At 37.2% G+C, this 26,168-nt stretch overlaps 1 protein-coding gene across 1 annotated transcript in view; it reads left to right on the top strand.

Moving 5' to 3' along the window:
- The window catches only part of trol (terribly reduced optic lobes), a 1,293,721-nt gene that overhangs the window by 1,066,515 nt on the left and 201,038 nt on the right, over nt 1-26,168 (top strand). The window contains exons 90-93 of the mRNA XM_067129897.1: nt 4,090-4,425; nt 16,435-16,562; nt 16,697-16,789; nt 25,658-25,745. Of these exons, the coding sequence (XP_066985998.1) occupies nt 4,090-4,425; nt 16,435-16,562; nt 16,697-16,789; nt 25,658-25,745 (645 nt within the window). The remainder of the gene's footprint in view (nt 1-4,089; nt 4,426-16,434; nt 16,563-16,696; nt 16,790-25,657; nt 25,746-26,168) is intronic.

Genomic DNA, 26,168 nt, shown 5'->3' with positions numbered 1-26,168 from the left:
TGCTGTCCTGCGAAAATCCATAACTCTGCGGTGATCAGAATAAGATAAGGCTGTGATCGAGCGGTTGTGTGGTTTCCTTGTAGAAACAGCTGTGGAGTATGTGCCCTTAATCATCTTGGATGGAATACAGCCGTGCTGAGATAAGCTAACACCCCCCACCCCACTGAAACGGGAGAAGGAGAGCAGGAATCCAAACGTAGACTGTGACTCTTCTTACAAGGAGAAAGCGCAAAGTCCCTCTTCTTCCAACATCTTTTCAGTACCATACAAATAGAGGAAGACAATGACTTGAGAATCCAAAGATGGAGATCTAAGGCATTTCCTTCTAGGTACCATAGAAAAAGAGCAGTTGGTCCCTTCTAAGACTGCAACCCTCTCCAGTAAGGCCTGAAGAGTAGAAGCACTAGACAACGAAGGACCAGTTGCATGAAGCTGTGATGGAGTGGCCGTATGCAGAACATTATATGATGAGGGAAACATGGACGTAAACATATGGCCAGAACCCTCTTCAGAAACATCTAATGAGGAAACAACAGACAAACGTGAAGGGGTAAATTCTTCCACGGGAGAAGGAGCAAGAAGACAGTCGGGGAAGGAGAAATGGAACAAGAAGGAATGGTGTCGTCTGCTTCTGTTAAAGAGTTGAAACCCTCCCATGGCTGAGCAGCGCCCGTCCTCTTGTACTTCTTCTTCAACATTCAGAACAGGGGCTACTTACACTGCAAACTTGAAGTCTACATCTGCTACAAGTTACATGAGGATCAGTTTCAAAAGAAGCTAGGTAGTAGAAGCAAGGGTTGTTGGCAATACCTTTGCTTCTTAGCACTAGGCTTAGGTAATTCATGGGTTTGCATGATGAAGCAAACTTATACACAAAAAGGCACAATATACACCACACAAAACATGGAACATTGAACCAATTGTAAACAAAATGGCAGGAAGATAAAAAACCAGCTTTGATGAGAGATGAGCAGTGTGCATCCGATTGCAGTTAAGAGAATACTGATACATCACAAGATTCTTTTGGAGCAAGTGAGAGGAAACTCCTCGCACTCGCTGGTCCCATTGGGTGACGCTACGTATTACTCTGCCATATCTTGATCGTATTGTCGAATTTTTCCATAACTGGTATTCCAGCTGTGCAGAAGAATTTTCCCCAGTGTAAAGGACGACGGTTTGTATTTGTATGGGAACAAGTACAAATTTTAAATCTTGTCCAGTAAAACCTGTGTAGTTTAAAAGGGGTAATAAGCTCTTCGTTGTATGAGTCGGTAGAGCTGCGGACTGGCACTCACTAGACCAGAGTTCAATTCCCCGGCTGGCTGATGAAGAGTTAGAGGAATTTATTTCTGGTGATAGAAATTCATTTCTTGCTATAATGTGGTTCGGATTCCACAATAAGCTGTAGGTCCTGTTGCTAAGTAACCAGTTGGTTCTTAGCCACGTAAAATAAGTCTAATCCTTCGGGCCAGCCCTAGGAGAGCTGTTAATCAGCTCAGTGGTCTGGTAAAACTAAGGTATACTTAACAAAAAGGGGTAATCACCCTAATCTTGAACCTCTATCTTATAAATATTCAGAGTACAATAAAGATCCTGCAAAAACAAGTGACTTGGCTGCTAGTCATTAGATTGTATGTTTCTGTAAACAATGATTTTCCTACATTTTGTTTAGATCCAACCAGCTTAATGGTTCATTAGTGTAAATACCCTCAAATGGGTAATTAGTGATGTCCGACCACATACCTATTTACTGTATATACTTTAGGATATAATAAACAGCATGCAATAAAACATACAATAAATGAAAAGGTCACACTTTGCACTGTATAATATAATTTCCAAACGTTCTCTTGGTGTGGTATTTGTTGCGGGAGTTCAGCTCTCTTTACTTTATATTTTGTGATTGTTAAATGCAATTGATCACAAGCATTTGTGTGATTCTAATGAATCTCAAAGTGCCAAAGAAGGACTTAAAAATTGTCTTAGTAACTTACTTTTTAAAATAAATAATAGATTGAATCCCATGTCCATGAATTATTTTAACTAGGTATGAATATTGACCTTTGTTGGATTCATATATGTGAAAGCATTACTGGAAATGGAAATACAGATAAGCAGCCAAAACTATTTGTTGTAACAAGACCATTCAAAGCATGTCCCATAAATGATTGTAGCATTAATGAAGCTAGTTTTATTGAATTATTTTGATCCCCATAAAAATATTGTGATTTTCTGAATTTAGTCATACAACGTGTATGACTAAATTGCCACCCATCTTGATCTAGCCCCCATGTGTAATGAAATCATTATAGCATTAACTGTAAAACATATTCATGTGTTTTCTAGGTATCAATAAACAAATTGATAATTGTAGATACAGTACCGTATAAGGTCAATTATGAAGTTTTATTTAAATTCTCAGTATTTCAACTCGCTAGAACATTTTTAAGATGTAATCTCTAAATAAGGCATACTGTACTGTATATCTGTATGATAAAGAGCTAATCCTTTTTGGCAGCCTTAAAAGAGCAGAGAATTTTAAATTTGTGGTCATACAGTTATTCAAATGAATAATTTGCAAAATATCACATATACAAAAGGGTAATTACAACCCATTGCATTACCAGTCTGTTGTAATATTTCGGTATCAAAGGGCAATTCAGCAAAGTATTAGCTTGCATATACAACTGTAAATTTATTTAAGAAGGCAGTACTTTTCAGGTTTTAAGAAAGCAAGTTATCATTTTTACTTATGTGCGTGATGTTGTGAATCAGCATTGAGAACATTTTTGGATACATTTAATTAGATTTTGTTTTTGTCTAGAAAGAATGGCTACTTCTGCATTGTCTTCTTTTCTGTATGAGGAGGATTTTTTTTGCCTAATTTCAGTGAATAATTGTTTTGTAGGATCTGTGAATCCTTGTGTGATCTGTGTAAAAGCTGAATTACATTTTCTCTGGCAGGGTTACTGATTATTTTTACAGAATGCTATTTTGTTCAAGTGTTTTATGGAACATAAGTTCACTCGTATTGAGGAACTGCTCCTGAATGTTTGTATAAATTCCAAGTTTCTGTGAGTTTGAAAAGTGATATGGTGCTTATGTTAGATACTGAAAGGAGAAAAATAAATACTACAGTATGTACCATGTAACTGATTTCAAGGGAAAAATCAATAGCATTTGTGTTGTAATTGATTTCAAAATTATTTTGTTGAATGATGGTATAGTTTTAGTTATTCTGGATATTTAGAATACTATCATATCACTTTTTAAATATCCTTTCAAAATTTAATACAAAAATCCATGTTGAACATAATGTTTACTTGCATTTAAAGATCAGTTCATTATCAGATGTCTACAATTTTTGTATATTGTTTTAGCTAGTGAAGTATGTTGATATTTGCTGTTAATTTTTAAGTCATAAGTTAGGATAATCATTTAACTGTTGTTAATTTAATTTTTAAGTTATCAATTAGGATCATTATTTTACCAGTAAGCACCTGTAATGCTTTTGTTTTTAATGCAAACATCCTATTTTTTCATGGGCATCAAGTACTGCCTTGCATTATTCATTCTGAACACTGAGGTGTTTCTGTTACTTATGCAGGTACTGTATATTGGTTTTGATTTCATACAAAAGTTATCTCCTGTATTTCTGAATTCAGTTATTTTGCTTTTGTAAGAATGATCCTGTATAACATCTTCCAAGTAAGATTTTTCTAACTCTTGGGTATTGTTAAAAGGATAAACAGGTTGCATGCTTTGATATGTTATTTTGAAGCCAGATTTTAGCTTCATAGCTTTTCTACAAAATACTAAAGTGCTGTGAAAATAATATTGTATTAGCCCAGGCCAGTTTATTTTCAGTTTTATTGTAATTTGACGATACTGATTTGCACTTGCATATGAGAATTCAGTATTAACTGCTTAACCATACGCATAGTTTTTCTGAAGATTGCATTATTTATTAATATAATACTGTACTTAAGCAAAAGACCTAACAAACTCAAAATATCAGTATACAGTATGTACTCTCTTATTCATATGTTTTTTTACAAGATAAAAAGTATGATTGTTGCATGTCTTTAGGTCTGATGCTCGAGCTTAGGCCCATGAAGGTGCTCTTCAGTCATAACTTCAGAGAACGTTATGCAAACTTCACATGCTCCTACCACTCATCTGAACCACTTCGAGTTGTCTTTACTCTTGAGCCTGCTTTGGCTAAAGGGGAAACTCCATTTGCCCTTATGGCAACAAATAGTCCATACAATACAGAGAGGTATACCAGTGGAGCTAAACATTATGTAACTCTACGTATCCTGAGGGGGCATAAGACAGTCACTTGCAGAGTTTATGATGCCTCTAACATGGAAGTGGCCCAAATGGTGTCTCAGATTTTGTATGTCAGTCGAGCCCGCAGAGAACGTGAGTCATAAGAATGAAAGGGGATAAGGGGACTATTGTCTTAGTGAATTTCATCTTTTGTTGTGTTTTGTGAGCATGTAATATAGCTTATGAAATAAAGTATATGTTTTAATTACTGTATTGTAAATACTGTGATGTTTAAAAGGGCTTTTTAAGCTTTAAAATTGTACATTATTATTAATTATCTTTAGCATTTTTTTTAAGGAAGGCTTCTTTTTGTTATTTATTTAAACAATGATGGGTGGATAGTATTAGAAAGTTTACTATGGTTTGTATTTTTTGGACAGTTTAGTCAGAAATTAATTTTGTCATTTTAAAAAATTCTTATATTAGGAGGAATCAGTTTTAAACATGATCAGACAGTAAATTAACCCTTAAACGCCAAGCCTTTATTTACAAAAGTGTCTGCCGTATGCTGGCGGCGTTTGGTAGTTAGCGCCGAAGCGGAAAAAAGTTTTTTTTTTAAATCACAGCACGCTTAGTTTTTAAGATTAAGAGTTCATTTTTGGCTCCTTTTTTTGTCATTGCCTGAAGTTTAGTATGCAACAATCAGAAATGAAAAAAAATATCATTATCAAATATAAATATTGAAATATATGACAGCGCAAAAAAAAATTCATATATAATTGTATACAAATCGTGCTGTGAACAAAACGGTTAAAGCTAATGAGTTATTTTTATTTTCTTTGTATTGTACACTAAATTGCGATGATTTTGATATATAACAAATTGTAAAACGATCAAAGCAACACAGAGAAAACATTATCACAAAATGACGCATGAATTCATAACGCGCGGATGTAAAAAAAAGTTTTTTCAAAAATTCACCATAAATCGAAATATTGTGCTAGAGACTTCCCGTTTGTTGCAAAATTAAGGTAATTGATTGAATATTACTAGAATGTAAGAGTTTTAGCTTACAATTGCGTTTTTCAACCATTTCGGTTGAGTCAAAGTTGACTGTAGGTTGAAATTTTTTGTAGTCGACGTACGGTACGTCCGCTCGTCACCCGACCCTTAAGCATTGTTTTAGAGATTACAGAAAGGTCATACAGTAAATAAATGATTATAAGGGATCATGTCAAGATTAGCGAACCCACTCGCAGCAGTGTTCGCTATTCTTTACAAGAAGATTGTTGGGTTTGTTATTCTTTACATGGGAATAATCAGATTCACTCTTCTAGACATGAACACTTTGGTACCAGACATTTGATCCCCCAGGGGCTAGTACTAAACAAGGCAAAATACATTTGACACACCCAGGGGCTAGTACTAAACATGGCGAAACTGTATAGATTAATCACTGTTTTGCCGTGTTTAGCACTATCCCTCGTGGAATTGGAGTTCGGACCGGAAAGGGTTGGCCATTCTTTACGTGGGGATCATTGGGTTTGCTGTTCTTGACATGGAGATGTTGGGTTCGCTAATCTTGACATGATCCATCATGAGATATTGTTAAGTCAAGTAATCTGCTTTAAAGATAGTTTTTAACTTTTAAGACTGCTCTATTATACAAGTAATCTCTGAGTTATATGGATTAATAGAGCCAAGGCCCTATTGGATAAAAGCAAAATTTGGGTTTTGGGTAACGGCAAGTAAAAAAAACTATGGTTGGTCAATGGCAATCCCATACCCTTACTCCCCTTACCCTGTCAATACCGCATAAGCATAAACACTCAGTATGCTTATAAACAACAGCCATCACTTTAAACTGAAAACTTGATGCAAAAGACAAATAGCTCAGTTATTTAAATTTTTGTAAAAGATAGCTCAGTTATTTAAATATTTGTTAAAGAATATGCTGTATAAATTCACTTAAAAAAAGCAAACCCCCTTTTTTCTCTTGTATGGTAGGTTACACTGCTGGATATATCACTTTCTTTTTCATTTAGCCCAAATCCATTATACGATACAATATTTAAAATACTGTACATCATACACAAAAAAAGCAAACTTTTTTTCCAATTTGCTCAAACACAATCTTTAAAATTCATTGTACACAAGAAAAGCAAACAACTTTTTTTCATTTTGCCTAAACGCCATCTTTAAAACACATCATAAATACACAAAAAAAGCAAACCCTTTTTGTTATTTTCCCCAAATGCACTTTAAAATACATTGTACACAAAAAAAAATAACAAATCTACAAATATAAAAATGCTTTTTCTTTGTTACGTACTAATGTGAACTGCCTTTGGTGCTTACAGTGCCAGACTTTTTAACATTTGTGAGGATGTTTATATGTCCTCCTCCACCTCCTCCAGTCTTGATATAGTATATGCAAGGTTGCTCTAGTACATGCAAGGTTGACCATGCAATGCCATACTCATCCATGATACGTGACACTGACCATCCTGCCTTGATTCTCCTGACAATTTCTAGTTTCTTCTGAGGGGTCAACACCTTCCTCACCCTCTTAGGACGAGGTGGTGCCATACAAAAGATACACACCACCATACACAACCCTGCAGTGCTGCAGGCACTGCAATGAAAGCCACATGCTCGTGGTACATCATCACATTAGGAAGCCACTTGCAAACAGTTCAAACAAGCAACTGATCATGCACGACTGTACAAAAAAGAAAAACACTTTGTTACTGAGTGCACTGATACTTTCCAATTGTAGCCAATTAGAGAAATATATGTTTATAATACATAGACCTATCAGCCATTAAAAAGCAAATACATAATCACAATGACATCTACATTTCCACCAATAGCAAGAAAGCTTACAAAAAATATAAGTGCTTGCCCACCCACTCACATTCTATCATACACTGTTGAACTGATGACGTAAGGTTATCAACCAATAAAAAGTGATCAAGTGACATTTCATGATATGTTAAGTGACATTATGCTTTTAAGCCTACAGCAGTCATTACTGTAAGTTCACTCTCAGTCTCTCTACCTCTTTTGCTTTGTGTTGTGTTCGTGTGTGTACGTATGTAATAAATTGTATATGTAGGTATGCTTCTTAGCACAGTATCTCTCTCTCTCTCTCTCTCTCTCTCTCTCTCTCTCTCTCTCTCTCTCTCTCTCTCTCTCTCTCTCTCTCTCTCTCTCTCTTGTGCTGTGCTTGATTTATTACAAGTTTGTCTGACTAATATGATTATCACACACATGCATGAGAATATTTTATCACTTGATATTTCATCTCGGATATAATGTTTGCATTCATAGTAAAATATAAATTAAAAATATTTATAATGCAAATTTCATCATGAACTATGTCATAGATGTTGGCAACACGAGCTGTTATACCTCATCTCCCATTCCCTCAATGAAAGGGAAGAAGTGTATGAGTATATGTATTATGCATGCACACTCCAGAGGATATCACATACATTTCTGTCTCTTCTGGGTTGTAAATTTTATTTTTTCATCTTTTATGCAGGAAAATTATGGAAAAACCCAAGTAAGTAAAAAATTAGAAAATGCAGTAAAAATAAAAATGAGAATAGTATAAAATAGAAAGTAAAAAAGGGAAGGATTGTGTGTGTGTGTTATAGGCGTTAATGTATGTGATATAAATTTCTCTCTCTCTCTCTCTCTCTCTCTTTTTTGTGTTGTGTGTGATACTTACAAATTACAGTACAGTACTCTGATACCATTTAATAAAATATGAAAAACATTAACTTGAAAACATAAAACAAAAAACTGTAAAGAAGTCAAACATCCACCTACCTCCCACCTCCCATCCCACACTGGATTCCCACTCCTTCCCACACTAGGAAACTCCTTTCCCAGCTACCCACCTTCCCCAACAACCCCTTCCCTGCATGCTTATTCTTGTAAACAGTGTTACTACCACTCCCCTCTCATTGCACTGAGCCATCCGACCCCATCCCCTTCCCCTTGGAAACTCTTCCTGACTGTCCACACCCCCAAACCTTTTCTCAGTTTCTTTATGAGTGTAAGCAATGTTACCAACATTTCCTTAGACATGCACAGCATTGCCAACTGTCACGAGTTCGAATCTCCGACCGGCCAGTGAAGAACAAGAGGAATTTGTTTCTGGTGATAGAAATTAATTTCTCGCTATAATGTGGTTCAGATTCCACAATAAGCTGTAGGTCCCGTTGCTAGGTAACCAATTGGTTCTTAGCCACGTAAAAGCAAATCTAATCCTTCGGGCCAGCCCTAGGAGAGCTGTTAATCAGCTCAGTGGTCTGGTTAAACTTAGATATACTTAACTTAACTCGGAGAGTGGTTTTTTCAATTATGTTGAAATGTACAATCATAAAAATCTTTGTTCCCTGGAGTCCTATTGTGTCTGGATAATTTTTGTCTATATATATATATATATATATATATATATATATATATATATATATATATATATATATATATATATATATATATATATATATATATATATACATATGTATATATGTATATATATACATACATATATGTACAGTATACTGTATATACATTATATATATATATATATATATATATATATATATATATATATATATATATATATATATATATATATATATATATATATATATATGTACAGTATATATAAACATGTGGAACTCAGCTTTCCAATATGTTATTACAGTTTGTTGTAGGTACTTTAAAAAGTATGTGAATTGTGTATAGGATTGACCACATACTATATAGCTGTAATTTTTTTTACACCAGTCAGGTCTGGGTCTCTGTCCAGGTTCTGGAAGCATGATAACCTTAATCTTTCCCATAAAAATTTAGATATGGCTGTTAGGTAGTGCACTGATCACCTGGTGAGACTGAGGTCTTTTCTTTCTTTCTCTGATTATTTTTAGAAAAATAATCTTTGCAGATGCATGTTGTTCCAGAGAGCCTCATATATAAATTTTGTGAGTGTTTGTGGATAGTATTTTCCTTTTGGATTAATAAGCATCTTGTGAATTCATCTCATGATATTCAGCACAAGTCTTGTTGCTAGAATAAGAATAGGTCCCTTACATGTGCCACATAATGAGATATTTCCTCAAACATAGGTTCGTTACTTTAGTAATAATAAGACCTCAGCTGATAATAGAAGCAATTAGTTGTTATAAAAACCATTTTTTAACAATAGAAATTTATTTATATATTTGAAGGAAAGTGCATGAATTTAAGGGGAGCGCACGCTTACATAGAAATAATGCTCCGATTTTTATGGAATTTTTATATGTTATACATATATAAGGTGATGTTCCAGGAAAAATATGAGTGATCGGATGATTATTTTGGATTTTATTAAAAAAATAAAAAATAAATAAAAAAATTAAAAATGATTCACCACCTTCATTTTTAGAGCTATTGCAATGCGGCTTCATACACAGAAAGTATATCACAGTATGAAAAAAATAATGGGAAGAGTTTTTCTCCTTTTCCTTTTTTTTTTTTTTTGGATGGGGGCGAGGGGGGATTTTCCCCCCAAATTTGTATAATTTGATTATCACGGTTCCTCGTCAACCTAAGAAAAATCTAGCCCCAAACAAATATTCGTCTTTCTTTCCTCTTTCCATTGGTATATTTAACTTTAAAATTGGCCTAAAAATAAAAATGTAGTTTGCGTTTGAAGTGCAAAAAGTGAAAACTGAGAAAAACGACCGTAAAGATCAACAAGTGGTTTTTGGCACTCGTGGAAAAAACTTACCTTAGAGCATTATTTTAGTTGATTTCTGGCTCCAGGTCACCCCTTCCCTCTATAAAAGGGGTATTATTCGCTCGAGGCGAGGGTATCATCAAGTACCACCTGACTCATTGTTGCCTTGTTTGAAACTAAGAAACTAGAAGTTTAGTAGCTACCAGGCTGATATTCTTGACTCATTTTCAGTCGTTTTTTTCACTTGTTTGGTCTTTTTGGTCTTTGGAGTTTGATTTTCAAGCCTTTTGTCTCTCGAATGAAGAACTTCTTCTATACTTTCACTTGTGCCAAACAGATGTGTTAGCAAGTTGAATTTCTCATAGCCAAAGTTGTGTCCAATTTCCTCAATATTTATCTCACTCAATTGATGGTGCTGAGATTTTCCATTGCTAATTCGCTTTGCTGGGGCACTAATTGTAAACCTACACAATTGGCACTTCATTAAAATATCAGTATCCCATCTATTGGCAGAGAATTCGACCTGAACTTTACCCCTGCAATTTCCTACCTTGCACCTAATACCCGACACTATTTTATCTAACCGAGATTTGATATAATGAACTTGTCATCATATACTCCCTTTTCATCATCCTTTATTCATTTCATCAACTGTGAGCGTATTTTTGAAGGTGGAAGTATATAGATTGTATTTAGAGTTACTGGATGTAAAAAAGACAGCAAAAACACATAAATAGCAAAAAAATTGCTCAGAGTAAAAAGTGTCCCACCACCCGCTTTCAACGTATGGTGGCAACCCTGTCTCCTACCACGCATTCACCAAGGAACAAGCCATTGTTGTTGCCAGACACTGCCAGACGTAGGAGATAAGGTGATATAAAAATCAAAATAATGAATAAATTAGGCGAATAACGGAAAAAATGACAATAGTCATTAGGAGCCAAACGTCAGCCCTACCTCACCGTGTGGGGGGCGAAGGCCCAAAACCCCATCAATTTTAATATTTCGAAAAAATACTTAGGTCACGTGATAACGAAGGTGTTGCTCATGTCTTACGGCCATTTAACCATTTTTTTTAAATTTCAAAAATATTCATAAAAAATCTAAGAGTGCGCTCCCCTTAAGTAAACTGCATTCTGTTTTTTTTTGGTAACTTCAAATTATTGTAAATCTTTTTGTCAGCAGTCAGATGTATTAATGATAAAGGCTTCAGTTGCTGTATAATAGCTTAAGCATTGTTTGTAAAATTTTGTTGTAAAACTTTTATTTGTGTTCATTTTAATTTAAGGACCATTGCTTGAAATTGTTGGGTATTTTTAATATTTTAAAAAAAATTTCAATCAGTTTTTGAGTATTTCATGTGCTGCTTATGGTGCTTTAGTATTTTTATTCTATCTTTATCTTCATAAGGTTAATTATAGCTTAGTTAAAATTCTCCTTTTGTCTGTTGATACGCAATTCAAGGATTTTTGACAGAATCATTGTCTGTTGTTATAGTTATTTACTGTTTCTGTCACATATTCATAATGCATGTTTTGGGTAAATAATATTGCAGTGTTGGTAAAAATGCTAATTTGGAAAATTGTTCTTTGTCTTATTTTATATGAACTCCAAGAATTCATCCTCTTCTTGCTATGAGGAATTTGATTTCTGTAGTGTCCTTCTCTTTGTCTCTAATTTTGATTTAATTCTTATCATACCATTGACCAGATGTGTTGCTACAGAAGAAAAACTTGATAATTACACAGTATATTTTATTATGAAGAAAGAAAAGACTGTCTGAAGACAGTTATAACACACATTATTAGAATCAAGATTTAGGGTCTGTGGTTTCATTGCAAATAGAAAGAGAAGGTAGAAGGTTACAAGTACTATGTTATTAAAACAAAAGTTTTTATACAAACCTATGAATCCGAATTAGCCTTATTTCATGTAGAACAAAACTAGCTACACCAACTTAATAAAAAAAAAAAAAGGTTACACTGCACATGCTCAGCTTGCAGATTCTTGTTGGCCTACAACATCTCTTTTTTCTTTTGTGTGTGTGCCAATCCCTATCTGGAAGATTGAAGGGAAGGGAAGAGGACACAAAAGATTGTGAGTAATGGGTTGTACAAAAACTAATTTTCTTTCAAAGACATTGTTTATTACACAAAACATCAATAATTGTAATTAGCCTGAGCCACAGTTTAAAGGAATGGCCAAAGCAAATGAGCCTCCTAAGAGGATAGAAGACCCAGAAGCAATAGACCCAATTACCACGGACATAGGACAGTAGAATCAATGACAATCTTGGAAAACCAGGTGATTCAGTCTTAAGCACGTTAAGTGGAAAGAAGTACTTCAAGGAAGGCACACTTCTTGGTAAGGTTACACAGCAGAGAAGAGGAGGGTACTTGAACCCCAGTGGTGTTGCTCCTCAAAAGGGGATTACCTCTTGATAAACCTAGAACTATGTACTACCAAGCAGAAGTTTAGAGAGCCTGATTTCAGCAACTTCAGAGAAAGGAAGGATGAGGGCAAGAAGACTGGAAAGACTCAAACTACTAGTGACAAAATTTTACTCTTTTTCAAACTCTTTAGCCAGCTGGAATCCCTCATGAACACCAACAGTTGGAATGAGAAACTTAGTCAGAAGAGGTATGAAATCCACCCAAGCACTTGGAAGGTGCTACGGCAAACAGGAATACAGCTTCATGGAAGATTGACCACCAGCAAGAAGTGAGTTGAAACTCTTGGAAGTCCTTGGAACAGCAGGGGTCAAGTGACCAGCATGAAAAGCAGTGTGGCTGTTAGGAGGCTATTCCTACAGATGAAATCTGAAGAAGGGGCAGGGCTGAAACTCTGTAAAGGAGAAGTTGGCAGTATTGTGGGAACCAAAAACCACCAGGAAAGACAAGAACCATATAAATCCGTGCAACATTTGTTTTATGACTGATAACCACCTTAATCAGAAATTTGAGATGTAGTGATCACAGAAAGTCATAAAAACAATGGAAGAGGATACTCCAAAAGTCACCTCAGAGCAAGAAGAAATTATGAAACCGTGAATGGCAAGCACAGGAGATTCAGAAACTATTGCTACTACGGCCAAAAACTAATAGAGTTATGAGAATCATCTGAGCCTCAGGAACATCTAAAAACTCCAAGTCAGTCTTCATCCCCTGAACAGGAAAGGGCATGAAGATACCTAGGCCATCCCTGGACTGGAGTGTGTCAATACCATCCCAAATTGCTGAGCAAGCTGCTGAGAACAAGAGAACAGATGGCAGAGCAAAAGGAGGTGGATACAGGAGGCCCTCTAAAGCATGAAGACAAAAGGGAAGAGAAGTGGCAGTGAAATGTGGGGAAAACCCATTGTAGACTTGAAAATTCCCTTAGTGCCCTCAGAGAGTGGAGTTCCCCAGGGGGAGACATGCCAGGCAGGACCAAGAATGGTGTGCCTTTCAACGTCATTGTAACTGCAGGCATGCAGAGTGAAGTAGAGAACTTAAGATACTCTGAGAGTGAGGAAAGGCATGATGAATTCAGTTCATAACTGTGACTGGAGGCAAACCATTGGCGAGAAGATAGTGATGCATCCAAGCCCCCATACTCCATCCATTCCAATCAGGGTGAGATCTCAGTGCAGAAAGAGCATGAAACCATCCACTCAACAAAACTACTGTTGACCTACAGACCAGGAGGGTGGGGTCTACATAATATAGCCTTCATGGAAAGGGAGAGATGAAAACCAAGAGAAAATTCTGCATCCAGGAAAGCTCTTTGAATAAAGGGTGGATCAACTAGAAAACTGCTGAAGCCATGATTTTCACAGAAATTTTTGAAATCATCCTTACCAGTTGGGATTCACACTATTGTTGGACAAAAGAATGGGATTTTTTAAAATACAGAACTGTATATGTATTCAAGCATGCATACATAGAGGAAAAATACCTGAATCTGAGCCAGCTAGAGAAAGACCAACTTATCCAACTAAACTAGATATAATGTCAACCTGAAGGGCAGTAATGGAAGCACCTCGAAGAGGATGGATGAATGGACATTGAAAGATATTGGTAAATGTTGGGAGAATTTCCATACCTTGAAGATGTTGAGCAGTTAAAAAAGGAATTGCCCAAGATGTGGAAGAAACTGCAACAATTGGGCATTAGTGCAACTTATCACCATGAGTGAGTGGAAAGTACCAGAGGAATGACCAGGCCACAAGCAGGACTCAAGGAGGCACTCCCTTTGGAGGTGGCACAAGATATAACAGGGCTCCAGATTGAGGAGCCCAGCTGTATGACAACAGAAGACTAAGTAGCTTCCCATTGCTACTCAAGGAAATCCTTGGTAATAAAACTCCATTCCAACAAAGAGCCATGAACTAGGACAAAAAGTAGAGAACTGGAAACGAAGATGGAGGGTAATTGTATGGGCAAACACCGGAGGACTTGGGGTCAGTGGAAATGTTGAATCCTGTAGGCAGTGAAAATAACTTGGCACCCAACTGCATTAGAGGCATAAAGATCCTGAAACCTGCTTTAAATCTGAAGTATGTATGAATGTATAAAAAGAACTTTCTCTTAAAATCCATGCATGTAGTTCAATAAGGATTACATTTTTCCCTGAAGGCTAATACAGTACAAGAGGGAGGAAGAACAACGCTAACAATAAAACAGTATTAATTAACATAGTCTTAAGAAATGACAGCACTTACATAGTAATAAGAATGAAAAGGAAACAAAGTGCAGGATTATATTACTTTGAATAGAACAAATCCATCTTCCTTGAAGGTTAGTATGCATTCATTCACAAACCTCAGGAAATGAAAACATGAAAATAGCAATAAATATATGAGGATGCCTAGTGCAGTCACCTTCTCTCTAAAAAAAAAAGGCATGGAGACATACATACATACATAACGTTAACAGAATAAAAACAAAAATGGTAATTAATTCATAAAAGGAAAAAACATTATGGTTCATGAAACATAAAGATAACATTTTCACTGAATGTTAGTACAAGTAGCTTGATGTGTAACAAATGCATAATGGAAAGCATCAGTTCACATGCAGTAGTCTAAAAAATGGAGATGTAAAGATAGCAATGGACAGAAAATGCAAGGCATTGTTGCCATAAAAAGAATATCCTCTTTAAGTCCATCTTACTGTTGCCAAAATGTGCTGGTGCTTGTTCTGAGACTACAAAACATTTCCCATTGTATTTTATACAGTATTGTGCTTCCATGAATATAATTTACTGTGTAATTTCATAACACCTCATTGTCATTAGGTGATACTTGGTATTCTGTGATGTATTTGCTTTTGTTACCTTCAGCTGGCAGCTGTCTAATGTCACTGGGGCATTACTGTGAGTAGCCCCATGTCTCTGATTACTCCCTCCTACATATCTGATCCTGTGCCCTCAAATATGGTTTACCCTGATGCACCGGTGAATGAATCTCTTGTTCCTGTTTATCCCACTCCAGTATATCAAGCTCCTGTGCAGATAGCTGTCTCAAATTTTGCCTCAACACTTGCTCCCACTTGTGATGCTTATAGCTTAGTATCATAAATTGCAAAGGACATTATTAAGCAAAATATAAACAAAAACTGAAATGCTAGATACTTCACCAAATAGGGAAGTATTGAAAATCAAATCTCTAATAATGGGTAGGCAAGGGCTCAGGTTACTCAGAAAGCAAGCAAAGTCATGATACAAAATTAATTAAAAAGCTTATTAACACCAAAGGAGAAAGTGTGTACTCATAGGGACACTGGCTGTGTTATGAGGAAATGCATATATAGAAGCTAAAAAGTGTGAAAAGGGAAAACTTGTGAAATACACTGAGAAAGATCTTAAGTGGACATGGATGCACTGCACGCATCTCATGCAATCAGGTTTACACACAATAGTGAGAAATCTTGCGGGAGAATGTTGGAGCGAGCTGTGTATACTCGGTGAATCTTTTTCCTCTAACTCTCAAAGTTGGCATAACTGGGCATGGTTTACATGGAATGAGGCCAATCATGATTTGAGGTTAATCATGATTGATTGTTTTTTGTATAAAAATATGATTATTAAGTAACACTGATGGTCTAAATCATATAAGATGTGTTCCACACACTTGAAGAGTTTGTCAGAGTTATGAAAGGTTATCGGAGTTATGTCTTGTCATGTGTGCATGTGGGTTGATGGAGTTGAAAAGTTCAGGATGTTTGTATGTGTTGTACAGAATTGTGTGGAAAAGTGTAAATAGTTGAATAACTACCATTTTTACTGGTATTACTGTGAAAATATAATTTTTTCATCCTTTTAGACAAAGAAAATAAAGGAGCTCTTATATTTTGTAGTTATTTATGGAGTATGTGATGATTAAATTGATCAAATTTTTACTGTTATGTAAGGATACATAGTATTTGAATTGTTTTTATTTTTAGGTCCTCCACCAGGGGGAGATCCATCTAGTGCTACAATAAGTGTCACTGTCTCTGAGCCTTCAATCGTAATCTCTGCTGTTGGATCGACTGTTCAGTTCCACTGCTCAGCACGCACTATAACTGATCAGGTAGTTTTAAAATGCAAAGAACTGATTGATAATTGGGTATATTTCTAGTTTTCTGTTTTATGTTGTTGGGAATTTTTCTAAATTAAGTATTTCTAAATGTTTTATTTTAATTACTTATGGAGAAATATTTGCAGAGGCGGGTACCTGTCACATGGAGTAAATTGGATGGGGTATTGCCATATGCAAGGTCATCAGACAATCGCCAAGGCCTTCTTGAGATAACACAGGTAAGTAAAATGTTTGGATTTTTGAGTGTCCATTTTTCTGTATTCATATCTAGAAATTTATATTAATTTTGTTAGTCATAAAAGCTTACTGTGAAGATTTTAAGGATTCTGACAGCATTGTTCTATCCCTTGCCTTACAAGACACTGTAGGAGATGAATCAACCTGTCATGAAGAGGGAAGATAGTCAGAACATAGATTTTTCCATCCCATAATGATACCTCCATCCCCTAATGATTCTTCCATTCCCTACTGATCTTTTGTATTAGGTTTATGCACTAGAGTGCTAAGGTTTCTCATGACCCATGTGCGTATTGACTGTATTATCAGATGCAACATTGACTCTTTTTACAGACTGGGTCCTTGCTCACGACAAAAAAATTCCCCAAAGTCTGAGATTATTCTTTAGTTATGTACTTTGATTTCCCCAATAGTACTGATTTTCATGCACTTTTCACAGCTGGTGAAGAGGAATATTATGGTGGAAATTCTTCCTTATCATCCTCCAGAACGTGGCATGTCTCTCCTCGAGAGGCATCTTTTCCTATCCCCTGTTTCCCTAGAATTTCATGGTCTTTCCTTAGATGATCATCCTTTAGCTGTCTTGTATTAGGAGATACTACTTTGTTTTACTAAGGTTCAGAGAACTGATTAGAGAAGTATTTCTCTACCACTGGCATCGCAATTTGATTATTTAATGTTTTTTTGGGTAGTGATGATATTATTTTGGTCTCATCATCTAGTTCTCTTTGCTTCTAAATTTTGACTTTTTGGTTGCGCCTTGTTCTTTCAGATATCTAACTCAGTCCAGTACCCATAATCATCCCTCTATACTCCATTTGGCTGACATGAGGAAGTACAGTTTCTGACCCAAGACAAGTTTTTGTTGAAGCTGTCAAAGTTTTGTTCCCAGATTTACCAGTTGCAGTAAATTTGCAGCATGAGTGTATCTACAGTCTTCTTAGAGTAGTGCACACATCTAGATGAAGACCACTCTAGGTGTAACGCTTGATCGTGTGTGCTCTGGGAGTATGCGATGATGGTATATTTTCCTGCAGCAAAGCAGGGAACCTGAGTGATACTGAGGTCTTCAGCCCGTAGTAAGATTTCTGCTATGAGGCAGCACATTGGCAAGGATTTTGTGGCTCCATTTTTTCAGGTAAACCACTAACATTATCTTCACTATCTTGTCAGATGATTGGTACTGGGAGGCTTGCAGAGCTGGAAGAACTATGTTTATTTCCAAAAGATTTATATGCTTCTGCATTCCCTTGGAGGACCATTAGCTTGAAGCTAATAGGCCCAGTATATACAGATATCAAACCTTTGGAAGCATCTGTCAATGGTAGTACTTTTGGTTGTGGTAATAAGAGAGGAACTCCTCTTCAAAGCTGTGTTGTCTGACTTCTCTAACAAGTCTCCTGGAAGGGCCTTGAAAGACCACTGGTTTTTGACCACAATTTTGTCCAGCTGGAGAGGCCTGGAACCTTAAATAGTGACTCCTAAAAGTCAAGTGGCCTTGAAGAGTGATCTTTGTATGCTCTCCAACATTGTGCAAAATATGAAGGTAAAGCTCTAGGTTCTGCCTAGATTAACAGACTACTCTGTTTTCAGGAAATTGCCTTCGTCTTTACCTAATCTTTTCCTACTGAATGCTTTATTTCTAAATCCATCCTGACTGTCCTCCCCCAGTTGTTGTGGCAAATCTGGCAGATTTCATTTGCCTTACAAGGTGCGCCGGCCCCATCTCGTAATCAAGTTAATCTGTACAGTAATATGGAAACTATGTGAGGAACTACAGAAGCGTCCCTCATTAAAAACAATTAATACTAACTAGCTCCTGATAACAACTTGTTTTATATCACTACAGGTCCGCCATTATGCAGGACCCTCAGCCAAAGTGTTGCGTAGCAAATTGCTCAGTTTGCTTTTTGCCAGTGGGTATGGCCCATACCACCTGCCATGAGCATAGTCCTTGTAAAAAAAAAAAAAAAGGAAAATTTGCTTGATTGCCAGATATGTGCGAAATTTGTAGTATGCTCCTGGCAACAAGTTTAAAGATGAAACAGCTCCTTTTAAGCTTGATGGTCCTAGGGCTCAGTAGGGGTGAGGAAGGGGGAGATTATATCTTTCTGGCAGAACTCCAGCAGCAGATATTTAACCCTTTCTCGGAACAAGATCTATGTTGGGGCCAAATCCCAGTAACATCAGTCCCCAGTACCTCCCAGGTTAACCCTGCAGAAGAAGTGGCGGAATCTCTACATGGGGGTGACATTCTTACTGAGGAATATGAAGTGGACATTGCCACTGAAATGGCCCTGCTGAACCCAGAAGGATCAGGGAGACAAATTTCAGTTAGACATGGGGGAAACCTTCCAGAAGAAATTCTATTCCCCATGCAGCTATCGATGTCATAAGATCCTTCCCCCAAAAGGGATACTAGGATCTATCTAACTCTGATGGAAATGATTACATTTTCGGAGGGGTATAGTAACTTACCCAAGGCTTCTGTCCCTTGGTTAGGAGGCAGTTACAGTTCAGTTGTTGAAGCTCAGTCAGATTGCACAAGCTCCTCCAAAAGGGATACATAGTTTCTGGCATTTGATCAATTCTGTAAGGAAATTATGAGTAATGTCAAAGATGTCCTTGCCACTGAACAGCATTATATAAGGGACATGATCCATGATTCCAAAAAGGAAATTAAGTCAGTCATGTACACCCCAAAGTTGTATCCTGTAACTGAAAAGTGAGAGTAGATACAAATGCTGCCCAAACAAGGTCTAATGTTAGAATTCTGACATGGAAACAACAAAATGGTCAGTTTGGAATATAAAACTTCAGATCAAAAGATAATAGGGGCTCCAATAATCACCCCTGATGATACTGACAATGCTTGGTGAGATGCATCAATGTGCATTTCTCTCCCAGTGGTAAGTATCTAATTAATGAGAGAAAAACCATGATCGAAGTTGTACATGTAGAATTTAGAGACAGGGCAGCATTCCCTAATACAGAATGGTGCCTGGTACCACTTTCACCAAACATGGACAAACCACTAACAGAAATGGTCTTCTTACCTGTGCCTATAGCATTAAAAGCTATAGAAGACACCCTTTACCTGGTCAACGAAAAATGGATCTCTACTTCCATTTTGAATAAGACCCAAGTTGCTCACCAAGTAACCCCAGCCTTCTGTACCTTCACTTTCAAATTTATTAATCATGTGAAGGCAGATTTGCAGAATTTTGTAGTGACTAAAAAATGAGAGACAATGGCAGAAGTAAAACCATTTGCCACAGTCATCCCAGTTTTGGGAAATTCCACCAAAGAATGGGCAACGCTACAACTCCCTTTTGAAAAGTAAAAAGCTTCCTTTAGATATATCTACGCAGCAGTTTGGGACCCCTATGAGAAGAATCTCAGAGGGGACAGCCTCGGTAGAATTTCATGCTAGGATCCACCTCTTTAATATTATAACCTCTGCCACCTTGCTGGAAGTTGCCACCAAAATGCTTCCAAAAGATTCCAGAACAGTTTTGTTGTTGTGGCCAAAAGTTTTATGAGAACCCTATGGGAAGTACTCTATGACTTTCTAGAGTGGCGCATGAAAGCGCAAGTACAATTGGAAACACTGGAGGGCTCCAAGTCACTTCCCAATGTAATTTCATTATTACATTCAAACCCTTTCTGTAAGGACCTGTTTGAGGAATCTGTTGTAGCTAAACTTAATGAGCAAGCCCACCAACAAAATTGTACAGAGTATGCTCTTCTGGGAAAAAGGGAATTCGGGAAACAAAAAACCCAAAACTTCCTTTACCCAACCCAAAAAGGCTCGCCATGATCAAAAACCCTGTAAGCCTTCAGTCACCCCAAAAATTTTTTCCTCAAAGACAGGTAGGTGGTCAAAAGGGACAACTTCCTACACAGGGACAACAACAACAGCAGCAAGAAAATCCTTTTCTCAAGGTCCGAAGACCCTCTTATAGGGGGAAAAGGAAAAGCAACACCTGGAATGCCTATCAAGGACAAAGGCAGAGGAAGAGGCAGATACCAATAGGAATTGTATGGTCAGGGATTGACTTCGACGACACCACAGACAACGTGAATCTTCCCCTTGGGCTCGAAACAGTCTCATCACTCACCCACCTTTAAAGGGGTTCTTCCAAAAACCAGACCCCTCTGGAAGATTACGTGCAGAAAGGCCCTGTTAATGGGAGCCATAGAGAAACATGGGTATATTTGCCACCAAACACGTCTCTTCTTTGTCCCCAAAAAGGATTCCTCCGAACGAAGAGTGATCCCCAACCAATCAACATTAAACAAGCACATTGTTTGCTAAAAGTTTTGCATAACTACCATTGCCCAGGTACATTCTGTCATTCCAAAAGGGACTTGGACAGTTTCTAATGATCTGAAAGATGCATACTGGCATGTCTCTATCGCCATTCCCTTCTGCCCCTTCCTAAGGTTCTGGATGGGGAAAGATATGTACAAGTTCAAAGTCATGCCCTTTGGCCTAAACATTGACCCAAGAATTTATTACAAAATTAGTAACAGCAGATTTTCGAGAACTTAAACAAGAGGGAATACAACTAATAGCCTACCTAGAGGACAGGTTGATCTGGGGGCCCACGGGAAAAGACTGCTTGAAAAAACCTGAGACCAGTGGTCAATAGACTACAATAAAAAGGTTTTATAATAAATGGAAAAAATCCTGTCTCCTGCCTGGAGACTCTTTCAGTGCCTGGGACTGTGTTGGGAAACTTTCCACAGCCTGTTGTGTCTCCCCATCTTACAGTACTTAAAACAGAATATGGCAAGTCCTCAGAAGGTTCCTTGTGCAGCCCAGAGTTCCAGATGGCAACTAGAACATATGATGGGCTGCTGCAGTTTGCATCAGTAATAGATCCAATACTCAGATTGTAACTAAAAATGTGAACAAATTCCAACTACCGCATGCAAGAAAAAAAGATGCGAGGCCGACCTCATCAAAAGATTGAAAAAGTTGGGGAGATACTTCAGCCTTGGACCTGGAAGGAATCTCTGGCAAAACGGGTCGCCCTGAATCCTCCGTCTTTATGTGACAATACACACAGATGCCTCATTGACAGGTTGGGAGGACATTGGGAGGATCATCAGGTGACAGGGAGGTGGTTAGCTACTCTGAGGAATTGTCATCAATTTCCTGGAGCTGATGGCTTTCTTTTTGTCTCTCAAAAAACTCAAGCCTCCAGAAGAAACACATTTTGTGGGGTCTAGACAACATGATTGCAGTGTCCTGCATCAGGTTAGGATCATGTTCACCACCTCTCTATATGATAATGCTAGCCATCCTTCGGATGGCACAAGCAAGGAAGTGGTACTTGTGTGCAGTTCACCTCACAGGGTCTCTCAGCACAATAGCAGACTCTCTACTAAGGAAAATGACAGCCTCAGCAGAGTGGATGTTGGACAACCACTCTTCTCAAACAATAGCCAACATGCTTCCACAACCAGAAGTGGATCTGTTTGCCACATATGAGAATCACAAACTCCCAGTATATGTACGTCTCCAAACTTGGACAGTCCAGCAATAGCAAGAGATACCTTCCTACAAGACTGGAACAAATGGAGGACGATATATCTTTTTCCTTCATTGTCCCAAATTTTGAAGGTTTTGAGCAAACTTCTAACCTTCAAAGGAACAGCTTACTTAGTAGCCCAAATTGGCCAAACAGGGCAGCAACCAGCAAAGAGATCAGTTCCACTACTGTCTGCTGTTCTATCCCACACAGTAGGAGGAAAATTCTTCTATGCTCCTCCTTTCTGAGCCAAGACCTTCACGTATGGATTTTTAAATATCTACCGTGAAAATTACTCACCCAACATTACTAGGTACCTAGTGCAAAAATTACGGACTCATCTATCTGGCATTGCCAGTCCGGGTGGAAGATGTGTTTAGATTATATCCACACTGAGAGCCCAGTTAAGATTTCTATAGAAACACTTTTAAAATTTCTTTTATACCTTTTTGAAGGCAAATGCCTTGTGGTTACAACAATCATGGCATACAAGGCAGCATTAATGGAACCCTTGCTTTATGGATTTGGGATTGACTCGAGTATAGAAGTTGTTACTTCCTTTCTGTGGGCTTTTGCTCTACAAAGACCTGCTCATGAAAGGCTTCCAATTAGACTACTTGGTCCCTGAACTAGGTGCTTAGACTTCTATCAACCCCTCAATTCAGTGGACTCAATACAACCTCAACTCACCTACTACAAAAGGCAATCTTCTTGATTGCATTAGCATCAGGAGCTTGTATTAGTGAACTGGGTTCTCTTAGACGGGGATGATACATCACGCAAACAGCAACCATCAGTTATTATTGTCCCTTGGCCTATCATTCCTGGCCAAGAATGAGGATCCCTTAAGAAGGAAGTCTCCTGTTCTGATAAGAAGACTCAGTTTATCAGACAAGACATTATGCTCAGTTCCAGCGCTTAAGGTTTACCTAGCAGTCACGGCAAACATCCCAGAGGGTCCAATTCTCCTACGCCCTAGCACAAACTAACCACTCTCCCTACAAGGGCTGAGAATGATTGTAGTGTGTCTCATTAAAAAGGCAAATCCACACTCCTTTTTCCTAGGTCACATGATTTTTGGAAAGTAAGTACGTCATTGGCCTTCTTCAAAAATGTCTTTCGAAGAAGTCTCTGAATGTACAGGTGAGGTGGTCATCACAGACAGTATTTTTAAAAAACATTATCACCACGAGCTCGAACAAATTCGACTACACTGTGTATCAGTGGGTGGCATGATTAGTCCTAACCCCTAGGTACTACAGCAGAAAACCAGGGGTCTTATTGACAGTAAGTATGCTATCTCTGGGACAAGGGCGACAGTACTGCAACCAAACCCAGCATACTTAGGTAAGCCACTGTAGAACTACATCCTAAAACATAAGTGCATGTATAGTTTCTTGTTCTTTGGTACCAACACCTGAAGAGTATTTGGAATCTAGAATGGGGCTTGAAATTTGTAGCTTGACCTCAGATCAGAAATATTTTTCCTTTGGGGTGTTGGGATTAAAAATTGAGAGTTTAAGCCTTTTTCATCACATGTCTATTTCTTTGTAAAGCTCCTTGAGGACAAAACAAGCGACTGCGCTATCAAAAAACAGGTTTTGACGTAGGAAAAACCTATTTTTGGTAGTTGCTGTTGAGTCCTCAAAACCCTCCCTCTTCCCTGGCGAAAAGCCATGGGATTTGGGCAAGAGATCATCCTGCATTGACCAACAGAAAGCAGTGCTTCTTGGTCTCCGTGTCGGGTCTGTTGTTGGCGCTACAGCAGACTGCACACGTGCATTAATCACTTTCTCTTCTAAGCAGGTTTTGATGATGGAAGAACCTGGGTATACAGCCTTGCTGCAAAGATTTGGGAAAGTGCCCCTTATCTTTGAGTCCATTACACACTCCATCAAGTGTATCTTTGAGTCCATTATACACTCCATCAAGTGTTACAGTGTTTACCACTATGACACAACACCCAGCGGCGAGACCAGCTATAAGAGAATTCTTTGACATTAGTTTGGTCACCCATGGAGCTCTGGTAGACCATGGAGGGTAACTCACTGAGGAATGAACAGCGACTACCAAAAATAGGTTTTTCCTGCATCAAAACCTGTTTTTTTTTTTTTTTTTTTTTTTTTTTTTTACTGAACCCCCTATTGTCATCTATTTTGCATGGACTTAAAATCAGGTCTGCTTCCTTTTTCGTTTTCTTGTGCATAATATCAGCAAGTAAAGGAAAACAAATATGCCAAATTAAAGTAAAAACTTTAGGCCAATTCTATAACATTTTACTGTGAAATTAGTAGTTTAGGAGATATTGAAGGAAATTTGAGACCAAAGTCAATTTTTTCACTTTTTTCAAGAAATCTGTATTTCAATGTCAGGCTTGTTTGTGGAAAAGTTTCGGTTTTAGAGAAAACCCTTACAGAAACAAACTTGTGTAGAATTTAATTTCCTGTTTTTTTAGTCTCTATACCTCTTACCTGAAAGATGCACAGTTTTGGAGAAAAACGGGGAAATATGGAAAAACATACCCTCCGAAAAGGTTAAGTGTGAATTACACAAGTTCAAAATTGCTGAATTTGTCCCAATTTGGATATGGTCTTCTTAAGGATCCATATGACATATTCATGCAATAAAACAAACTACAGTGCACTGCATTGCAATTTGTTTTATTTAAAATGCTATTTCCCATGGATAAAAGTATATATATTTGTACGTATGAATAATTTTCTTTATTTCTAGCAGCTGCCCATTTATTTCCTTGTCAGGGTTGTCGTTTTGCTTCACCATTATAGGATAAGTCCAGGATAAATAAAATATGCGGTATATTTTGTCCACAACTAATAGAATACGGTGTATAATTTTTCCTCGCTGACTAACTAGGCTAAAATTCTAGTAATTGGTTAGTACCAGTACTGTATAGGTTGTGGCCATTAAAAAATTTTCCACTAGTTTAGTTTTATTTTCAAGATACACTTCATTTTCAAGTGTGAGATCATGGTTGTAAATAGTTAATGTAAATTGATCATTTATAATTTGTAATAAAAATATTCCACTAACTGATCAGTATCTTGTTAATAGGTGACCATAAACACTTCAAGTAACTGGTTTTTAGATAATAACCAAAACTGAAATGATTAGTAACTGGCTAGTGGCTATTCTGTAGTAGCCAAGGTTATGTAATGAAAGAAAGGAATCTGCAAGATGCAAAAGTTGTTTAAAGTAATTTTTTATACAGTATTTGACATACATAGCTTATAGCAAACTTCTGCCACTTCATAAGCTAAGAAATTCTAGCCCGTCCATGAAATATTACAGATCCAACCTTCAGACAGTGGTGTTTACATTTGCACAGCATCAGATGGCTACATTGTATTTACACAGAATGCTACACTGAGAGTACAAGGTAAGTTAAAATTTTAGATTTCTATTGGTATTGTGTGTGCTTGTACAATGTGTGTATTTGTGTTTGTAGATATTCAAAATTTTATGCTGTTACAAAATCCTGTTCTTGTTTGGGCTTGTATACCAGGTATGACGAATTCATTATACTGCAATAACATTTTTTATACATCCCATCCTAAATCACTTCCTGAAATGGTTGGAATTATTATATTTTTTATACATTCTGTACAACTTTATGTGCATATACAATAAGTAGAATGTACCATACTCAAGCCAGTTATAATGGATGTGGTAATTCCCATTATTATAACCTTGTAGTGCAGAGTTGGGATGATTACAGTAATTCTGTGATTTTCATAGAACACTTTTTTTTATAACTCATTCATAGAATACATGGAACACAGTTTGAACTCATTCATATTTC

The sequence above is a fragment of the Macrobrachium rosenbergii genome, chromosome 3 (genome assembly GCF_040412425.1).
Source record: "Macrobrachium rosenbergii isolate ZJJX-2024 chromosome 3, ASM4041242v1, whole genome shotgun sequence".
NCBI lineage: Eukaryota > Metazoa > Arthropoda > Malacostraca > Decapoda > Palaemonidae > Macrobrachium > Macrobrachium rosenbergii.
This window is presented reverse-complemented; position numbering and strand designations above follow the sequence as displayed.